General features: G+C 44.6%; 1 protein-coding gene and 1 long non-coding RNA gene across 9 annotated transcripts in view; one reads left to right on the top strand and one right to left on the bottom strand.

Moving 5' to 3' along the window:
- CELF2 (CUGBP Elav-like family member 2) overlaps window positions 1-17,630 on the top strand; it is a 475,836-nt gene extending 458,206 nt beyond the window's left edge. For 5 of the 8 annotated variants that reach the window (XM_032474151.1, XM_032474155.1, XM_032474153.1 and 2 more), the window contains 3 exons: window positions 3,971-4,168; window positions 8,855-8,998; window positions 12,140-17,630. In XM_032474151.1, coding sequence (XP_032330042.1) covers window positions 3,971-4,168; window positions 8,855-8,998; window positions 12,140-12,267 — 470 coding nt within the window. In that variant the 3' untranslated portion in view covers window positions 12,268-17,630. The remainder of the gene's footprint in view (window positions 1-3,970; window positions 4,169-8,854; window positions 8,999-12,139) is intronic. The other 3 variants (XM_032474156.1, XM_032474150.1, XM_032474149.1) reach the window with 2 other exon arrangements.
- Window positions 3,093-8,185, bottom strand: LOC116661615. The gene is made up of 3 exons (XR_004317568.1): window positions 8,081-8,185; window positions 7,367-7,450; window positions 3,093-3,201 (listed from the first exon to the last, which is right to left on the bottom strand). It is a non-coding gene; the product is annotated as an uncharacterized LOC116661615 (long non-coding RNA).
- Window positions 17,631-17,965: the final 335 nt, after the last annotated feature.

Genomic DNA, 17,965 nt, shown 5'->3' with positions numbered 1-17,965 from the left:
GACGGCAGGCTGCAGCAGTGAGCTTACAGAGTGATGTGGTTCTGAAGCATACGGACTCACCGAAGCCCTCTAGGTTGTGTCTATGCAGCCTCCCCCTTTCTGGTATTTTAGATCTGTGGGGAGCATAGTACCCGGCCAGACGATGAGTCATAATTGAGGCTCAAGCTTAACATTGGCTCTTCCGCTGGGGGCGCTGATCCTCAGTCCACAGAGGGGACCACACGTTTGCCTTCAGCTAAGCCCACCCCCCTATCCCGTCGTGCCTGAGAACAGCCAAGCCCAGCAGGCCCATGACAGCCTAGAGATTCTGACTCTGGGACCTAATTACCTACCGTGAAGCCCAGGCAGCCCAGCCCCTGCCCATTTTATTTTACTGAAGGGTCCTTGGCAAGTTGCCTCATTTGAAGCCATGATTCAATAAGTGAACAGTTTTTAAAGGGTGATCAAGCAGTACAATTTCTTAAGAAGAAAAAAAAAAGGCAGTAATTCTGTATCTTAAAATCCCAAAAGAATACCTTGCAATTTATTTGGTAAAGAAGAACCTAGAACCCATCCAAATGAGGACCGACTTTTACAGTCCTGGTAAGAAAGTAAGTCATACATTCAGAGGTAGGAGATTTTCAAGTTTTATTAAGTCCTTCTATTCAGATGCTCTGGGAAAATCAAACATAAAGTTGGACGGAGTCTTATCTGACCAAAGGCCAGAAAAAGAAGAAAAGAAAAAGAGTTTTCCTTCCAGACAGGATGGCTCTGGATTAGCAAGCAAATAGTAAACGAAGGGGTCCCCATGTGGCAGCAGAAATGTTTTCTTCCAGCAGAACTGCCTGTAGCTCCTGTCCGGCCAGCAGCCCTCACTGCCTTGACTCCTGTTTCTGACCTTGTTCTGCAGACGCTCCAACCCCCTTGTCCTGCCCCGCGGCTGCGGACGTGTGCCTGCACACGTCCCTTCATGCTGCTTCTCTTGCCCCAGGACCTAGTTCCCCTAAAACCAGGAATTTGATTTGATCGCCTGCCTGTCCTTGGTCTGCACAGTAACAGGCCAGTGGGAATGGCTGTCCTCCTCAGCACGTGCTCATGACTGCTGTGTGTTGTCCTCTCGTCCGTCTGGTCCGCCCTGTGCGTCCTGTCCTGTCGCACTTTGCTGGGGTTTTCCTGTCGTGTCATTGTGAGTGGCCAGAGAGGGGCTCTGTTACATGGCAGAGAGACCACGATTAGTTCTTGGGTCGGGTCTGTGTTATTCAGGTTTGGCTTCTGGCAAGAACAGGCTTAAATTGTTTTGTTTTTTAAATTCCTTGCCATTGGGTTCCTAGCAGTATGGACGCTTCATGGGAAGCTAAGACTGCCCCTAGTTTTCAATTATCCCTACTAGACCGTATGAACTAGGGACATGTTTAAGCTACAAGTCACGCAAAGCCATTCCTCCTAATTTGGTGAACGTGACTAGCAGAGCTATTTAACATTCCAGCACTGGCTTGGAGCTAATATTTGCTTTCTCAAATACCAAGAGGAACCTTCTAATATAGACCACCGTCTTTCAGACCATCCTCTCTTCACAGACACGATGCCGCCACCTGTCCTACTGGATAGCTCGCAGAGTGGCCCAGGAGCGGCTACCTGGCCAGGGGCAGCTCCACACGTGCTGGCCAGAGCTCCCATAGCACTGCTCCATCCTGGCCCACTCCACCCAGGGGCCAGTACCTCTGCCAGAAGGAGAGTTTCCTGGTTTTCTGAGTACAGCCAACTCTTTTCCATGGACAAAAGAGCCAGGAAGAAAGTAGGTGGATGGAATTCACAGTGAATTCCCAAACTCAGTGCAAATTTTACACTCTTCCCTACCAGGGGGGCCCCTCGGCAACCCCAGACGTAAAGTTCTGGTCAGTAGACAAGTAGCTAAACTGTTAGAGCGTGATATCCTGGTCCCTCCTTTACTCGTGATGAAACGCTGGGGCTACAGAGCACGCGGCACTGAAGCCAGGAGCAGAAATCCGCAAGCTCAGAAGGAAGGGACGTGGGCAGTTCCCTAGCAGAGCACCCCCTGCTGGATTATCGAGGGCTCTCCAGGCATGTTTCATAGACGAGTACCTGAACTAAGACCGAAAAAAAGACTTTTTGCAGATGTATCTACCGAAGAGCCTGTTTCTGATTTTGTGTTTAAATGCATATCCATGACATTCTTATTTTCCCTCGTTTAAATGACATAATTCTTCTAAAAAGCTCAGCCTGTAGTGCTTCAACGTATGATTATCTGAGTATCACCAGCCCCAAATGTCTGGTGAATAGTGTTGATGGAAAGGTTTTCTGTAAAGGAGGAAAGACTGGATGCTATGGGCGTATTCCTGTGGCTTTTCACCCTTTATATGCATTGTGAAACTACTGTTTTATTTAATCAGTATTACTGGAATATTTAAAGACACATGTAATTACTCAGACAGGCACACACAACCTCACATACACTTGTGACATTACTAACATCGGCATACGTACAAATGCCACTAACTTTACATACTCATATTCCTCTTTAACGGGAAGCATTTTATTCAGCTAACCTTCTTCAAACCTGTTTCTATTATCCAAAGTGTTTAGATGGAATTGAATACAAGCAGCTGAATTGACAAGTGTTAGCTTTGCTATAATGATTACTTAATACAGAATAACACTAGAGAATTCACAGGAATAGCCCTCAAAAGTTGAAATCTTCCTTTGATGATTCTTCAAATTCTGCCAGGTAACTTGGTGTTGGCAAACATTATCTCAGAATTTCCAGGATAGTTCCGGTTTTAAATATTCTCAATGCACTTGTACTTGTTAGAATTTTCACCCTTATTTTTATTCAAAAAGGAGTTACACCATGGAGAAGGAGAGCCCTGGGCTGGAGAGGCCCTGAGTAGTCCCCTCTGGATCAACACCCTTTACTTGGCGCCTCCTCTCCCAGCTCTCTCCCCACCCCCCAGGCAGGTCAGGCCAGCTGTGACCAGCTCACACACACACACACAGGATCAGCTGAAGCAGGCAGTACCCTTCAGAAAGCAGACCTTCTCTGAGGTATAGTCCCCAAAACACAACCAACCATGGTGATGATGTGGCTGGAGTGTCACTTGTTGGAGCTGCAGATCACACAGAGATGGTAGTCCTGAAAAGTCCATCCAGTCTTGCAGGAGCATGAATTTATTCTCCTTCTGTGTCAAATAAGGGGGAAAAAAACTGGGGGGGAAAAAAAGAGAAGCTTAAAAGGTAATTCTCCTAACCTGGAAAATTTTAAAAGGCTGTGTACCAGGAGTCGGGGGGCACCAGTGACCACTGCAATTAAATACTAGCTGTGCCCAGCCCTGTGGAGAAGCCAGAGGGGGTAAGCTACAGGTCACAGGAAGGCAGCCCCAGGGTCTCGCCTGCAGGGCCTGAGGTGTGGGGCCCTCAGAGGGGCAGTGCTCCCCACCACTCCTCTGATGGCAGGGGCGCCCAGCCATTTCCTCACTGGACAGCTTTATGGAGAAAAGTTTCATTCAGTCCTTTCCCCCTCACCCCCTGGAGCCAACCCATGGCTCCTCAAAGAGCCCAGTAAATGGATTTAAGTGTACAGACGTCACAGGCCTCTGCCACGTTTTTGTTTTTTATTTAACATGCTTCCAAGCAGAAGGCATTTATTCCAAAAAGACAAGGACAGTACTTGCCAGTAGCACGGTGCATGGAATCAAGAATGTGTCGTCTAACTGTCGTGCCTCCGTGAATTCTGATCACGGGCCTAAGCAGTGAGGGGCCTCGTTGCTCAGGGGCTGGGGGTGGCTGTGTGTGTGTGTGTGTCTGCCGTTGCTGTGGCCGCGACCTCACGGCTCCGTCTGAGTCCCCGTCGGCTTGCCCAGCGCACCTGCTGCATGCGCTTGCTGTCGTCTCTGTGTCAGATGACTCTAACTTCCTTTGAAAGCACTAATGAAAAGTGCTGTTTCTCTTCTCTATTGTTGGGTTTTTTGTAAAGTTGCTCAAATGCTCTCAGGTATGGCGGCTCTGAACGGAGGACTTGGCGCCACGGGCTTGACGAACGGCACCGCGGGCACCATGGACGCGCTCACGCAGGCCTACTCAGGGATCCAGCAGTACGCGGCGGCCGCGCTGCCCACGCTCTACAGCCAGAGCCTGCTGCAGCAGCAGAGCGCCGCGGGCAGCCAGAAGGAAGGTGCGTGCCGCCGGCCGCGCGGGCCTGGCCGCGGAAGCCGAGCGCGCGGGGCAGAGCGGCCCCTCCGCTTCTCCTGACTGTGTTTTGGTTTGGTTCAAGAAACCCAACAGGCCTAACTCCTTTTATCTTCTGATTTAATTTTTTATCTGCCGCTTAAGATGGATTTCCCCCCCGCTGTGTGCCATGCGCGGCGACTTAGGAGTCGCTACCATCAAGAAATTGCCAGGAGCCCCCTCTCCCGAAGCAGCACGGGCCATCTGTGGTTTCTCCCTCACGTATCAATTCCTTATTAGTGGAAAGGATGAATTGATGCAGCCTCCTGCGGGCAGGTCCCAAGATTCTCCGAGTCCACATCCCCCCGTGATTGTAGCTCCCCTCTTAGTAGGCGGCGGTTTCCAGGTTAACGATAAAATCCACTGTTAGGGCTGACTCGGTCTCTGTTTAATCAAGGATCTTCTGGGGAAGCAAGTTAAGTGATGGATTGCCTTGCTTCTCTGCCATTAAGGCAAAATAAACAACAGGAAGTTAATGCTAAGAATAGATGAATGCTAATTATAAAACAGTTAATGAGTTAGTCCAAACAGGGAGCGTCTGACTCCTCCTTTCTCACCTTCGGTTTCGTCCTCCTTGACTGAAGTTGTTTTTAAAGCAGAGTCTGCCCTGGGATGTTCCTCCTTCTGACTTGTTTCGGATTCAGGAAAGGCAATTAGAATAGGGAGGTATGCCGAAGACATCTTTTAAGTTTCTTTCCCTCTCCTTTATCCTTACCCCCATAGCTCCAAACTGGTTTTTGTCTAAATACGTTGACTTTAAACACGGTATTCTATAACAAATAGAATGATTTTACTTTGTAAAGCTGTGATTTGTAAAAAGAGATGCAGCTTTAAAGATACTCGGGGTTTTTCTTTTCTTTTTTAAAGGGTTTTTCTGTTTATTAGTAACAGAGCGGTAAAACTGAGAGATATTTGAAAGTCTGAATTTCCTGATTTCAACCTTCTCTCTGCTCTCAGCTGTGACTGTTATTGTAGACTTTTTATAACACACACAACCATTCACACCACTGCATTTTCCCAGGCACGTAAGACCCTAGGCCACAAATACCACGGCTTCCCAAAGAAAAGCCTGTGGTGAGGTCCCTTTGCCGGGGGTCTGACTCCCATGGTGACAAATAAGGGTGGTAGGAGGGAGCATGTGAGGGAACCATGTCCTCAGAAGAGACCGTGAAGGCCAGTTTCCCCACGTGCATTTTAGAGAGTGTTGGTCACTTCTCCACCATCCAGCCGGGCCTCACGGCAAACTGTAACCTGTGTCGCTGAGAAAACATCAGTCACCAGCAGGCTCAACAGTTAGTTAGTGGCTTAAGGATAAAGTCTGGGCTCTGAAGCAGTATTTTTCCAAGTTGCTTCACCCCAGCTCACTGCCCTAAATTTCTATGCCTTGAGTTTTAGGCACTCCTTGTGCAATAATTAACCCTCTGGAATTAATGTAAAATAGCTCAAAATAAATACTGCCAATTCCAGCTTATTTATATTTAGGTGTGTGAGATACCAGTAGCATGCTTTAGTGGGTTTTTTTTTGTTGTTTTTGTTTTTTTTAAGTTGAATTTATTCATTTTATTATTTTTGTCTAACTTTTTTTGTGAGGGGGAGGTAATTAGGTTTATTTATTTATTTATTTTTAGAGGAGGTCCTGGGGATTGAACCCAAGACCTTGTGCGTGCTCAGCACGTGCTCTCCCACTGAGCTACACCTCCCCCTATGCTTTAGTGTTTGATTTTTTTGTTGGCAGTGGTTTTGGTTGGCAGTGTTTGTTCAAGTTGTTTGTTTTTTTTTTCAAGTCATCTCCCTTCTTCTCATACCTCCCTCCTGATCACCTTCTTCTCACCCAGGTAACCTATGCCCAAGAAATCTAAACCATCTGAATGTTAGTTTAACTAAAACATAATGTAAAAGGCAAGTCATACTGGGAAAGAAAAAAAAGAAAGAAAAAAACCTGTGATTAATCCCACTACTAGATAGATTTTTAGCTGTTCTACCCCATAGTTCTGTCCTTAATCAAAAGAGTTGAGTCAGTTTGACGTGGAGTCATGTACCCTGGTGTGTGTGTGTGTGTGTGTGTCTGTGTGTCTGTGTGTGTGTATTCTCAGAAAATGAGCCAGTCTGGCTTTGTAAAGAAAACGGTTTTAATATTTTCTGCATCTAAATCTTCTGAAGGGTGATAGTGTCCCTATAGAGACCGAAGTCCAAGAAAGCTGACCCCTTTCCTGCCATTCCTAAATGCCCTCTGACCTCTTTCACGCCTTCCCAGCATCGTCTGTTTGCAGGAGGCAAGACACACACACACACACACACACACACACACACACACTCTTAGGCAGAGCCTCCAAGCCCCAGCCAGACGCTGCACAAGGCACTGGCCGTCCGATACGGACCTCCCAGCGCTTTATGCTGGGTCAAGTGCCAGGTGAGAAACAGAGCTCCCGACCAGCTGGGGCCAGCAGTACCACACAGAGAACGCTAACAAGTTCAGACCCCGTGTAGTAGGAGAAGGCTGAGGACGGTGCAGCTGGTCAGCAGGTTTTCAGTGAAGGGAGAGGGAAGGAAGCTACACAGGTAGGACCCTCAAAGAATGGCTGTCGGTTTTGTAACCCTTGGTATCAATGGCAGTAGCTGCCTACACTTGAATATTAACAGGTTTTCCATATCAAGTCACCCTTTTCTCATTTTAACGTTAACAACGTTGGCAGTTTGCAAAAGCCAAGTATTTCTTGCTGATGAAGAAAAAGACAAAGCCTCCTTGGGTTTACCTTCTTCCTATTTTCTTGGCCCCCTACCTGGCATGGATACATTCAGAATGCACAGCATTCAAGAAAGCCAGGGCCGTCCAGGCACAGCCAGTAATTTGTCATAGTGCATTGAAATTGCATTTCCCCCCCAGGCTTCAGGAGGTAAGATGACTTCGCAATTCAGATTGGGCACCATTAATTCTCATTTGTGCACTTGGATCTGTTATTGAGAAGGAACATTCAGTCTGGGTAGGACTGGATTTGCCTGATGTGCACATTGCAGAGGCCCCCAGGGCACGGCAGCTCTCAGAACATCCATTTCCAATGTTTGAGTTTTCTATCTGTTCATATTAAGTTTTGACTTAAAGAGTTTCTTTAAAGAAAAAAAAAACAGGGAACATTTGGGGACTTACCTAAACCTTGTAATTGTGTCCCTTTAAGTACAAACTGCCTCTCTCGCTCTGGAACATGGATCTGTCCCTGGAAACTGAGCGATGCTGAAAGTTAAAAAAGAAACGCTTCATCTCTGTGGCTTCAGAAATTTGCCTGAAGAAAAATTCCTTGTGAAAAGTCCCATTCATTAGAATGCATTTTTCTTTGACGATTTTGTGTGTGTATGTGGAAAGAAACTTGGTTTGACTTTTCTTTGCAAATTGGTTTCTCCTTTTTATTTTTACAAAGTTCTTTTTAACCCCAGTTTTACTTTTTGTCGACCCACTCTCCCCCAGCCCCTTGGAAACGCACCACAGCCTGTCCCTGGGGCTTCCCAGTGGAGCAGCCAATCCCGGTTCCTCCTCCCGAGAATGCCAGTTAAGGTTCCATGAAGCAGCTGCAGAGGCTACTTCACCAGTTTTAGGAGCTCCCTTCCCTCCCAGACACCATGCCCAGAATATCCTAGGGGCATCCAGCCTGGGGCCTCCCCAGAACCATCTGGGGAAGGATCGGCAGCTATCCCTAGCACCCTTTGACCTGAAATGCATTCTTGCCTGTTACATATCAAAACACAATTACCTTCCATCAGGTCACTTGGATCCCCTCCTTTTTGCTTCCTTAAACCTGCAGATGGTCTTGCGCAGGTGGCTAGAGAGATGGGAGAATGAAATGGAAAGGAAGTTAGGAGAGCTTACCTCTGCAGTGTAGCTCAGATCTTCCTCATTCTGCCCTGGTTGGCTGTATTTCTGGAAGTGATGGTTAAGAGCAGAGAGCTGGGCCCGGCTTAGTCTTTGACTGGCTTCTACACCTCATGCGTTCATTTGCAAGGCTAATGCCCAGTGTATAATTCTGATCACAGCTGTTAAACTCCAGCTACCTATTTTTCCCTGTCTTGACTCATTGCCAGTCATTTCTAAGATGATTATTAGACTGTGTGTTAAGAGATTTGCCAAATCAAAGCTGGATGGATAATTAGGTAAATGATTGAGGAATCCAGGCAGCATTACTGCTCTATCCATTATTTCTAAATTGCTGCAATTTGCTTAGAATACACAGGACACTCTCTCCTAAAAGGGACAGTATGTGCTACAAACCTCAGGCCTCCCAGGAAAAATCCCACGCCTGCAGTCTCCTCCCCCACTCTACCCTAGGACTGCCACCTTCGCGCCCAGGAAGGCTGAAAATATGTGCTCGTGTGCAGTAAGCAAGCACGACCCACAGAAGATTACAGGTGAAAAGGAAGCCCTGCTTAGCCAGTGTCTCTTCAGAAGTCAGGAAAATGCGAGGGAGGATTCCTGTCCTAAAAGACTTACCCGCCCTGGACACGTATCCATCTCTTTCATTCCCTTTCAGTACGAGAGACAGCCACGTGCTTAGCTTATCTGTCGTTAAAGAGTTCCTGAGAAGAGGCGTGGGGAACTGAGAAGCGAAGAATACCTTACTCTGATTTTTTTTTTTCCCCTCTTTAGGTCCAGAGGGTGCAAACCTCTTTATTTACCACCTTCCACAGGAGTTTGGAGACCAGGACATCCTGCAGATGTTCATGCCTTTTGGAAATGTTATCTCTGCTAAAGTCTTCATTGACAAACAGACCAATCTGAGCAAGTGCTTTGGTATGCAAAAAGAGCCCCAGCTAGAATAGCACAGTGCATTCCCAAGTGAGGAGTCGTGGGAAGGAAAATGTCAATGGCCAGTATTTTAGGAGGCGGGATGGGGCCTTCGATGTGTGTCATGTGTCCTGGATCCATGTAAGCAGATTGGGCAAAGTCATCTCATCAAAAAGAGAGAAAAGGGCTAGATAAAAAGGAACGATGTGGGAAATGAAGTGCCCCCACCGTAGGCGATGCTGTGCGCTGCACGTCTGAAGGGTCTTGCTACCTATAACCAATGCTCTTCCATTGTAGAGCAACAGCAAGCTCTTTAGGCCCCATAATTTGAACCACAAATGTCACCAGGTGGAAGTACAGTTTACACACTGTGGGGTAGTTTAGGCTGTCCTGACACAGAAAGGCATGCCGACACCTGTCCACAAATCCATAGCCTTCCAGGTTCACTGTGACTCAGACACTGGGGATGGGGGCAGCACATTGTATTGGGGGCATCTGGATGGACATAAAAACACATTCACTGGTGCCATCACAGTACAGATGTGCTCAGGGCCTGCCATGCCACGAGCCCAGTGGTGGGGGGTTGATTTAGCTCACAGAGATGTGAAATGCTGCACTGTGCTGGGATCAGGAGCCAGAACTGGGATGACAGGATCTGCAGGGACTGCCTGAGTGGATGCAGTGCACAGGAGACACAGGTGTCCTCGGCACGTTGGCAAACCTAGCTCCTCGGTGGCCCGAGATGTCATAGCCTCCTCCCTCAAGCAGCCTGGACTCTGCCCCCGGGGCGATTTTTGCTCCCTGAGAGAGTAAGGCAAACTCACTGCTTGCACTACTGTCTTACAGCAGGAGGAGCACACTCACTAAGTCTGTTTCTCCATTTATTTCTTAAACTCTTTTGGTCCCCAAAGTAGTTTAGCGGCTGGAATATTCAGAGTACATACACTACTCACTCGGCAAGTTCTGGCCCAGTCTGAGATACAGCATTTGCTTTAATCTCTCCTCCAGTTGAACGGTTCGCATTGGTGGCAGGTACCAACAATAGCACAAAACAAGGAGCACACATATGGGCCAGAGGAAATACAAATAGAAGTACGTGGTGGAAAGAAAACATCAAAGGTGGAGGTGGTTCTCAGAGAGGCAAACCCTCAAACTTGGTATTCGGCTGACCGGTAATGGGGCACCCAGACTAAAGAGAATGTCTTGGCTTCTCAAATCCATTATCATAAGGTCTTTCTAATTTCTGTGCTGTCGCCCAGGAAGGCCTGAAGCCTCTGTTGTTTGGGGAATTAGTGTATCAGCCATTTAAAGTCACTGTTTTTATCCAAGTGGAAAGGCTGTTAGCCTGAACCCATTACAAGTATATAAACGCCCCTGTGATGGTTCATGAGAGTGAAATGGAGAGTAAGTCATCCTGCCGGGTGTGGGCGCGTCCCGCGGAGAGCTCACCACGGGGAGCGCCCCCGCACAAGGCTTCGGGCCAGCCATTTGTATTCCTCGTCCCTAAACAAGGTGCTGGGCTTGTTTGGAGACTGGAAAAGGATTGTATTTCCTGGTTTGATTTTGAGAAAATATTTACTGTCTCGAAAAGAGATTCTATCAGCCCACAAAGTACTTAACCAGTTTTCAGAATAATGCCCCACTGCATAGCTGTGAGGACCGGCAGGCAGCCGTGCCCAGCACCTGGCACTGCGTTTTCAGTTTGTGTTAACAGGGGCAGCACCCCGCACCTAGGTGTGCTGCCTGCCCGGGGCCCCAGGCGTGCTGGTCGCAGGTGGCACTCCATCCCAAGCCCCTGGCCAGTTTCGCTATCCGTCGTCTCGCCCTTGACCCATCTCCATTCTTTAATCGTCTTGCTACCTCTGGATAAAGACCTAGAATAAAAGGAGAAAATCAGCACAAGAATCTTCAAGGTCACATTTATTGGGAATTAGATTTAACAAAAACTTAAACCACCGCTTTGCACACACCCGGCCTGTGAGCATCGGTCCTGCCTTATACTATGTGCCCACATTTATCAGCCGAGAACTCTGCTAAAGGTACATTTGTGTCCCTGTCTTCCTCCTCTAACCTGTGAAGGAATTTTCTCCTTGGCTTTAATCGCGCATGGCTGGAAGAACTTAGTGTATATACAGAACCTTCTGAACAGCACATGGTCAGAGCTAAAATCCAATCAGCGTGACAGCTTCCTTTCAACAACAAAGCAGGGGCCACACAAGCTCCAGCGTTAAGTAAAGAAACCTTTGCGTGGACCCCCCCCCCAACCAGTGTTAAAACAGACTGTGTGGTCAGAGCTGTGCCTGGGTCTTGGCAGGGCACGGGTGCGTGTCCAGAGCACGAGTGTCACACAATGAGAGGAAGATCCTGGAAGTGTGAGAGGAAGGCTGTTAAGCCCTGAGCTGTTTAGACTGTTTGTTCCCTAGGACTCTTGGGCATACAAAGTAGCAATTTCCATTCTGCTGAATTCAGTAGAGCTTTGAAAATGGAAGTTAAGGAGAATGGCCCAGCATTTCTCCTGGGTCCCTGGGTTCCTCTCAATAATAGTGCCAAGTGGTAAAAATCAAGTATAAATTATTCTAGAGCTAATTCACTGCCTGGCCCCATCCTGCACACACTAAGACTTGGACTAGAAAGAGGCAGGGTCTTTGGCAGCACACCTGTTACCCAGCCCTTCCCTGAACTGTCCTGCCTTTGAACCTCACCTAGTTGGGGCATGTGAGCCTCCGGGGCCCTTCGAGATCGAGAATATTTATGCCACCGCTTCTGTGAGCACCACTTACTGATGTACTGGAGTTTCTGTCAAAGGGGCCTTAAACAAATGGATCTGACTGAAATCAGTAAACAGAGAGACCCAATTCACTCAAACAATAGGGACTGAGATTTTAGCTTTCTGCAGAGGGGTTTTGTTCTCCTGATAGCAAACTACCAGTCCAGCCGGCTTTTTCACTGTGTCTCCACTGCTTCTCAGTGGATGTTTCCAGTGAAACATAACCTGTAGTCCATGGACTGGGTAGGGCTGAACCGGGGCCAGAGGACGGGCGCGTGTTACCACTCGCGGTTACACTATCCAGCGACCCGGAGACCCCCGCCCCTCCTCTGCTCTCTCCCCATCTTGACTCCCGCCCTCCTTCCCCTTGTGTTTTCCAGGTTTTGTTAGCTACGACAATCCAGTGTCTGCGCAAGCTGCTATCCAGGCTATGAATGGCTTTCAGATTGGCATGAAACGCTTGAAGGTCCAGCTGAAGCGCTCCAAAAACGACAGCAAACCTTACTGATCCTAACCCCAGAGGCTCCCTGCTCTTATTTTAGCTTTCTTAGGGTAAGTCCCACGAGCCAGCCTGTTCTCAACAGGAAAGGCAGAGGAGGACCACATTGCCAACTTTTACCAACAGAGACGGTTATTTTTACAATAAGGCCTCCATCTCCCCCTCCCGGCCCCTCCCCAGTTCGCCATAAGTAACACTCCGGCTACCTTGTTTCTATCGAGTAAACTCCTCCTCCAGTTGTGCCACTGTATTCTCCTTTGTTTTGCAATTTGAATCTCCTTTTACCTTTTTTTGTTTTGTTTTCGTTTTTTTGCTTTTTTAAAAAGAAAAACACACAGACACAAATAAATGACATCTTGAGAATTTAAACGGCAAGCAAAGGCAAACGTGCAATTCTGAGACCCCTGGTGCCCCCAGCACTGCCTGGAGGAGTCACCCCTCCAGTCTGCGCCCACCCCTTAGGAGGGGCACCAGCTGTTCGTAGAGGTTAAGGCGGTGGCCTAGCGCAAGAGAAAAGCCAGGAGAAGCACTTAAAACAATACAAAATGTCTTTCCACTACATTTGGTTTCTTTTAATCAGAAGGATTTTATTTTAGGGTTCAAAGAAACGACACTTATTGGTCAGATTATTACTACTGGTTTGTCTATTTTGTTGTTGTTTTATTTTAGTTTTTAGAAAGGATTAATGTAAAAAAAAAAAAGATTTAGAGATCTGTTTCTTAAAGCTACAGGGTTTAAAAATAAAATAAAAATGAGTGAAAATACTTGATGTTTCTTGAAAGATAAATTTAATAATAAATAAATACATAAATAATACATAAATAAAAAAGAAAGCCACAGGCCTGTAAATTTTATTTGTAAAAAAAGCATTTCTATTTTTGTACAAAATTTTTACTGCCTCAGAAATAATGGAAGTTATTTATTGCCTATTGTTAACTTATTGGGTACCTAAGGAGCAGTTCTCTGTGCTAGCTAGATCCTTTTGAAGTAGTCTCTAGAGGAATCCTTCTAGGAGTGGGCTTTTTTCACCGTTGAACCCTAGGCCTAAAGTTCATGCTTTATCCTCTCGTTGTTTGTATCTGTCTGATGATTTTGTTCGTAACTTCCATTATCTAGTTTACGGTTCGGTCGTCTGACTTTCCCCGTATGTTACATTTGTTGAAACTGGACCCTCTTTCCCATCCCTTGCCAGCCCCTCACCCCAGAACACCCGGAATCCATCCCCTCTCCCTCTCGGATGGATTCTCCTGGGTTCCATTGTGCTGTGGATAAAGACTAAGAAATGCAAATTACGTGGATGGCTCGCGACTCCCTAATGCCCTAAGATTTGCATTAGTTTTTCTCCCGCACCCTGAAGAGTGATTTTTGTTGCTGCTGCATAGATTCTGTGTAACTTTTTACTCTTCCTGTTTTCTCCCTAGACATCTTCATGCCCGTTAGTTCACCGTTTGCCTAGCATGTCCCTGTGGCGTCTCAAAAAAACAGTTTCATCGTCCCGTCATTGTTTCTGATGTCTTTCTGACCTCACATCATATTTGGTTCTCCTACTGACCTTTGATCTAGTTTGACCTTTGAAATTTGCATGTGACCTCATCTAGCTATGAATTCTGGGAAGTCAATGTGAAAAACATTGCTGCATTCATGCAAGACTGAAATTTATTATTAGACAAATTAATTATAGAAGAAAAACCTGTGGCAAAAATGTTTCTTTCTTCTTTTTTTTTTTTTTTTTTTTTTTTTTTTTCTTTTCATAAAACAGACTTGAAAGTATTATACAGGGATTGGCATTCTTCCCGGTCACTGGTAACAATAGCAATATGTGTCCAGGGACACAGAATGTTGGTTTCTAACAGACTACTTCCAAAAACAGTTTGAGAAAAAAACTGTCTGATTTTAAGTCTCTAGAGGTCTGTAATAGTTTTTACATTTTTCAGGCAGTGTAAAGTTTTTTGATAAGGCCATTTTAGGTGGCTCACTTTCTCATTAAGATATATATATAGAACCACTTTTTGTAGATTAGTATAAGAAAAATATTTACCCTGTTTTGGGGCAAATGCTACCTATTTGTGTCACCTTTTGCTGAACTGACTCACAGTTAGACAATCCATGGTTTAATGCACATGAAATGACCTATATTTTTTACTGTTTCAATGTACAGGAGAAAGGTTACTGTAAACTGTGTTACGTTGGTGCTTCTGTGAATTAAGTTGTGGTTTCATCATGAGTCTTATGGTCTTAATGTTCTTTGTTGATAAGACACGTTTAGAATTGGTTTATTTAAAACAAAAAAGAATTTCAAAAAAAGTTTGCTTAAAAAAATTTCACGTGAGGGGAAAAACAAAAACTATTCCAGAATAAGTTTTGTGTTGGCTTGTAAAGCATTGATGTCATTTTTTTTTTTATTGTGGACTATTTAGATGTGTTTGTGTTCAGCAAAATGTGATTTTTTTTTCTTTTAAAGAAAAAAAGTGAAAATATATAGTGCCAAATTCCAAAGGTACTTCCTTCCTAGAGCTTCAGTGTGTTTCTTGTGAGAAGTAATTTGATAACATGGGTATTTTATTATGTGTTTTGTATAAATCCCTAATATTTAAAAAACAAAAAACAAACAAAAAAAAGAGGTTAAAAAGTTTGTTAACTTGCTATCCTGTGGTCTTGTTGCCTGAAATTGTTATTGTTTGTTATTTCTCTATAATGTTTTTTGTAAGACATTGTATAAGTGCCCATGTCTCACTTTTTTAACCACTCTGCACATCAATGCTGTGACGGCAACCTCACAATGTATTTTCTTCATAATATATGGAAACCTCTAAGGTGAGAAAGTTTTGAACTTTTAACCCTTTCTACCCAGAGCTGTCTGGAATGTTGATAACTTTTTATACTGTCATCATTTTTGTTTGATTTTGGGGTGTTTCTAATTTGGATTTTTCCCCCCTACATATCTTTTTGAATTGTTTTTTCTCTTTAGTATTTTTTCACCCTTTGGGTGAGATCCGAAAGAAAAATAAAAACTCCACAAGGAAAAGCTGAAGGAAAAAAATGTACTTTAACCCTCGGGTTGTTTTTGTTTTTGTTTTTTGTTTTTAATTCTTAATTTGCTGCTGGAATTCCTTCTTCAGTTTTAATTAAAAACAGTTCACTGGATCAACCTTCTGAGGTGAATGGTAGACACATTCGAGCAGCTAAATAGACCTTAAATTCAGTATGCTTTTGAGAGCAGGGTAGTCAAAGTTACTTTCATACACCTTCCAGCTAAATGGCTCTGTGATGGGGTAGTCTTTGGAGGGGTTTTTGCTTTTGTTTCTTAAATGCTCCTGATTAACGTTTCTACTCAGCCATTGTGTTGGGGATTCTCTGACCCCAGTGGATACCTCTGAATAAGCAAGGTGTCTGGACTTGGAAGCTTAAAGTCCTTTCCCTGCCTCTGTATTTTGAATTGAACGCATTGAAGGGGACTGACCACACAAGTGAAACTCAGTTCTTTATCACAGTCACTGACCAAAAACCTAGCGCCAGTCCCTGCCGCCACTTTCCAAAGTGCCATATTCCTTTGACTTGCTGTCTTGACAAACCCCGAAGTCATCCCCACAGCCCCGACACAAACTCCTGCCTTTCTGGAAGCTTCTTTGTCTCTAATGGCGTTCAGAAACTGCTGGCTCCCTTTCCTTCCTCCTTTGTCCACTCACCACCACCCCGTTTGGTTTAATGTGTGTGTGGATGCGATAGCCCTGGGATGGAAAGGACTAGCCTCTAATCATGCAAAAAAAAAAAAAAAGTGTCCTGCTTACAGCACATGCACTTACAATGAAACGATTTGTACTATCCTCACACGTGTTTACTACTCCTGGGGCCTTCCTGCATCCTTCGAGGGCTGTTTGGTTCTTCCTGCAGCAAGCGGCTCAGTGAAAGGTTATCACGTGCGTCTCCCTCATGTACATGAGACGGTGGGACAGAGACACACGGGGGAACACAGGACGGCACCATTTGAATTCCCTAGACTGTTCCGTTCAGAATCTCTTATTAAATAAATTAAACATACATCTTAAGCATTTTTTCCCCGTTTCTTCACTGAAGCAGGACGTGCTCCACTGCCCTGACCGGAGGCGCAGGGTGGGCACTTAGAGCTGGGAGTTGATTCTGCAGGCAACCAAGACAGTGCTTTTGTGGGGGGGGGGGGGGGAACCTTTTTTTTTTCTTTTTTGGTATATTTCATTGTTAAAAAGATAACCCCCCTCAAAGACAAGCTGTCCTTTTCTTCACTTTATCTTTTAATATCAGAAGGGACAAGCTGCAGGGTGCGAAGGGCCTGTGCCAGAGGAAAAAAAAACACACAGGGAAACTGCTTTTTTAAAAATCAAGTGTAGAGAATAGTCGTTTTTAAACTAAATTAGAGAATTGCGATCAAATGGCAGTCCTCAAAGGCGTCACAAGTTCATCTTTCTTTCACCATAGGGGTTCTAGTTTGGCTTACGCTACTCTGGACTCATTTTACTGTTTCTGTTTTTATTATCTTAAGTGCTAATTAACAAGAAGAAATAAAATTTAAAAAAAAAACCTGTAGTTTCATTACCTTTTTGAATAATGTCATACAAAAAAATGTATTTGTGTTTTTTTGTGCTGTGAGAATTGTTGTTTGTAGATTAATATCATTTTGTTTAGAATTATAAAATAGTTTTTAAATATTGTCTGATAAAAGCCAAAGTTAATGCACCCTAGTGAAAACTGTAAGACCATTTGAGTATTGTTTCTGTTTTATTGATGCATTTGGATTTTGTTGTTTGATGGAATTTGAGCCAAAAAAACAAACAAACAAACAAAAAAAAAAACAAAAAAAACGCAGGCTTTCCTATTTCTACAACTGATTGTACTTATGCATTTTGTACCAGTGGAACTTTTTATACTGGAGATTAAAAAAAAAAAAAAAAGGAAATTTTTGTGGCTTACTCTAGTGGGCCCCCTGACAATGACTGATTTCAAGTTTGATTTCTGGTTGATAGAAAGAAAGTTGCTTTACTTTTGAGAATTAAAAACTTTGGCTTGATTTCTTTTTTCCCTTTGCTTATATCTAGCATTAGAATTTTGTCTTAAAAAAAAAATACAGCGGTAAGTTTCACTTTTTATTCTGTATTGTGCAGTTACACAATAAGGTAATTAGATTTAGAAGTACTCAGTCACTTTAAGTGGATAAATGTATTAGTTAAAACTTTAGGGGTTTGCTTTTTTGCTGTTTAGATCAAAGTTTTTTCTGATTCTTCTGTCCTCATTGTGAACATAACCGTGTAGTTGAAACAGTCAAACTTATTTTTGTAACGTATGTTATTGTGTGATGCAGTTTTTGGCTTCTGTCTCCAATATTAAACCATTTCCTAATACCTGTTCCTCTCTCTGCGTGTTGTGTTGTTGGCAGTCATTCTGTGTTGGTGATGCATCTACACACCTCACTGTTTCACGTATCTGTTTTTTTCTATATGTTGTGTAAAAAAGATACAGTCGATTCCACCTAAGTGAATATCTGATTTAGGGGAAGGAGAAATTGCACACCAGCCACCTCTGATTTAAGTACCACAGCCTATTTTCATCTCTTTTCTACATACTTTCTACGGTCTACCTAGACACCTGCCTCCAGGGATGGATTTGCCAAGACCTTGCAAAGTCTTTTGGGCACCCTGGTACATTTCACTCTCCCCCCTCCTGCTCTGGACCTCAC

The sequence above is a fragment of the Camelus ferus genome, chromosome 35, assembly GCF_009834535.1.
Source record: "Camelus ferus isolate YT-003-E chromosome 35, BCGSAC_Cfer_1.0, whole genome shotgun sequence".
Lineage (NCBI taxonomy): Eukaryota > Metazoa > Chordata > Mammalia > Artiodactyla > Camelidae > Camelus > Camelus ferus.
This window is presented reverse-complemented; position numbering and strand designations above follow the sequence as displayed.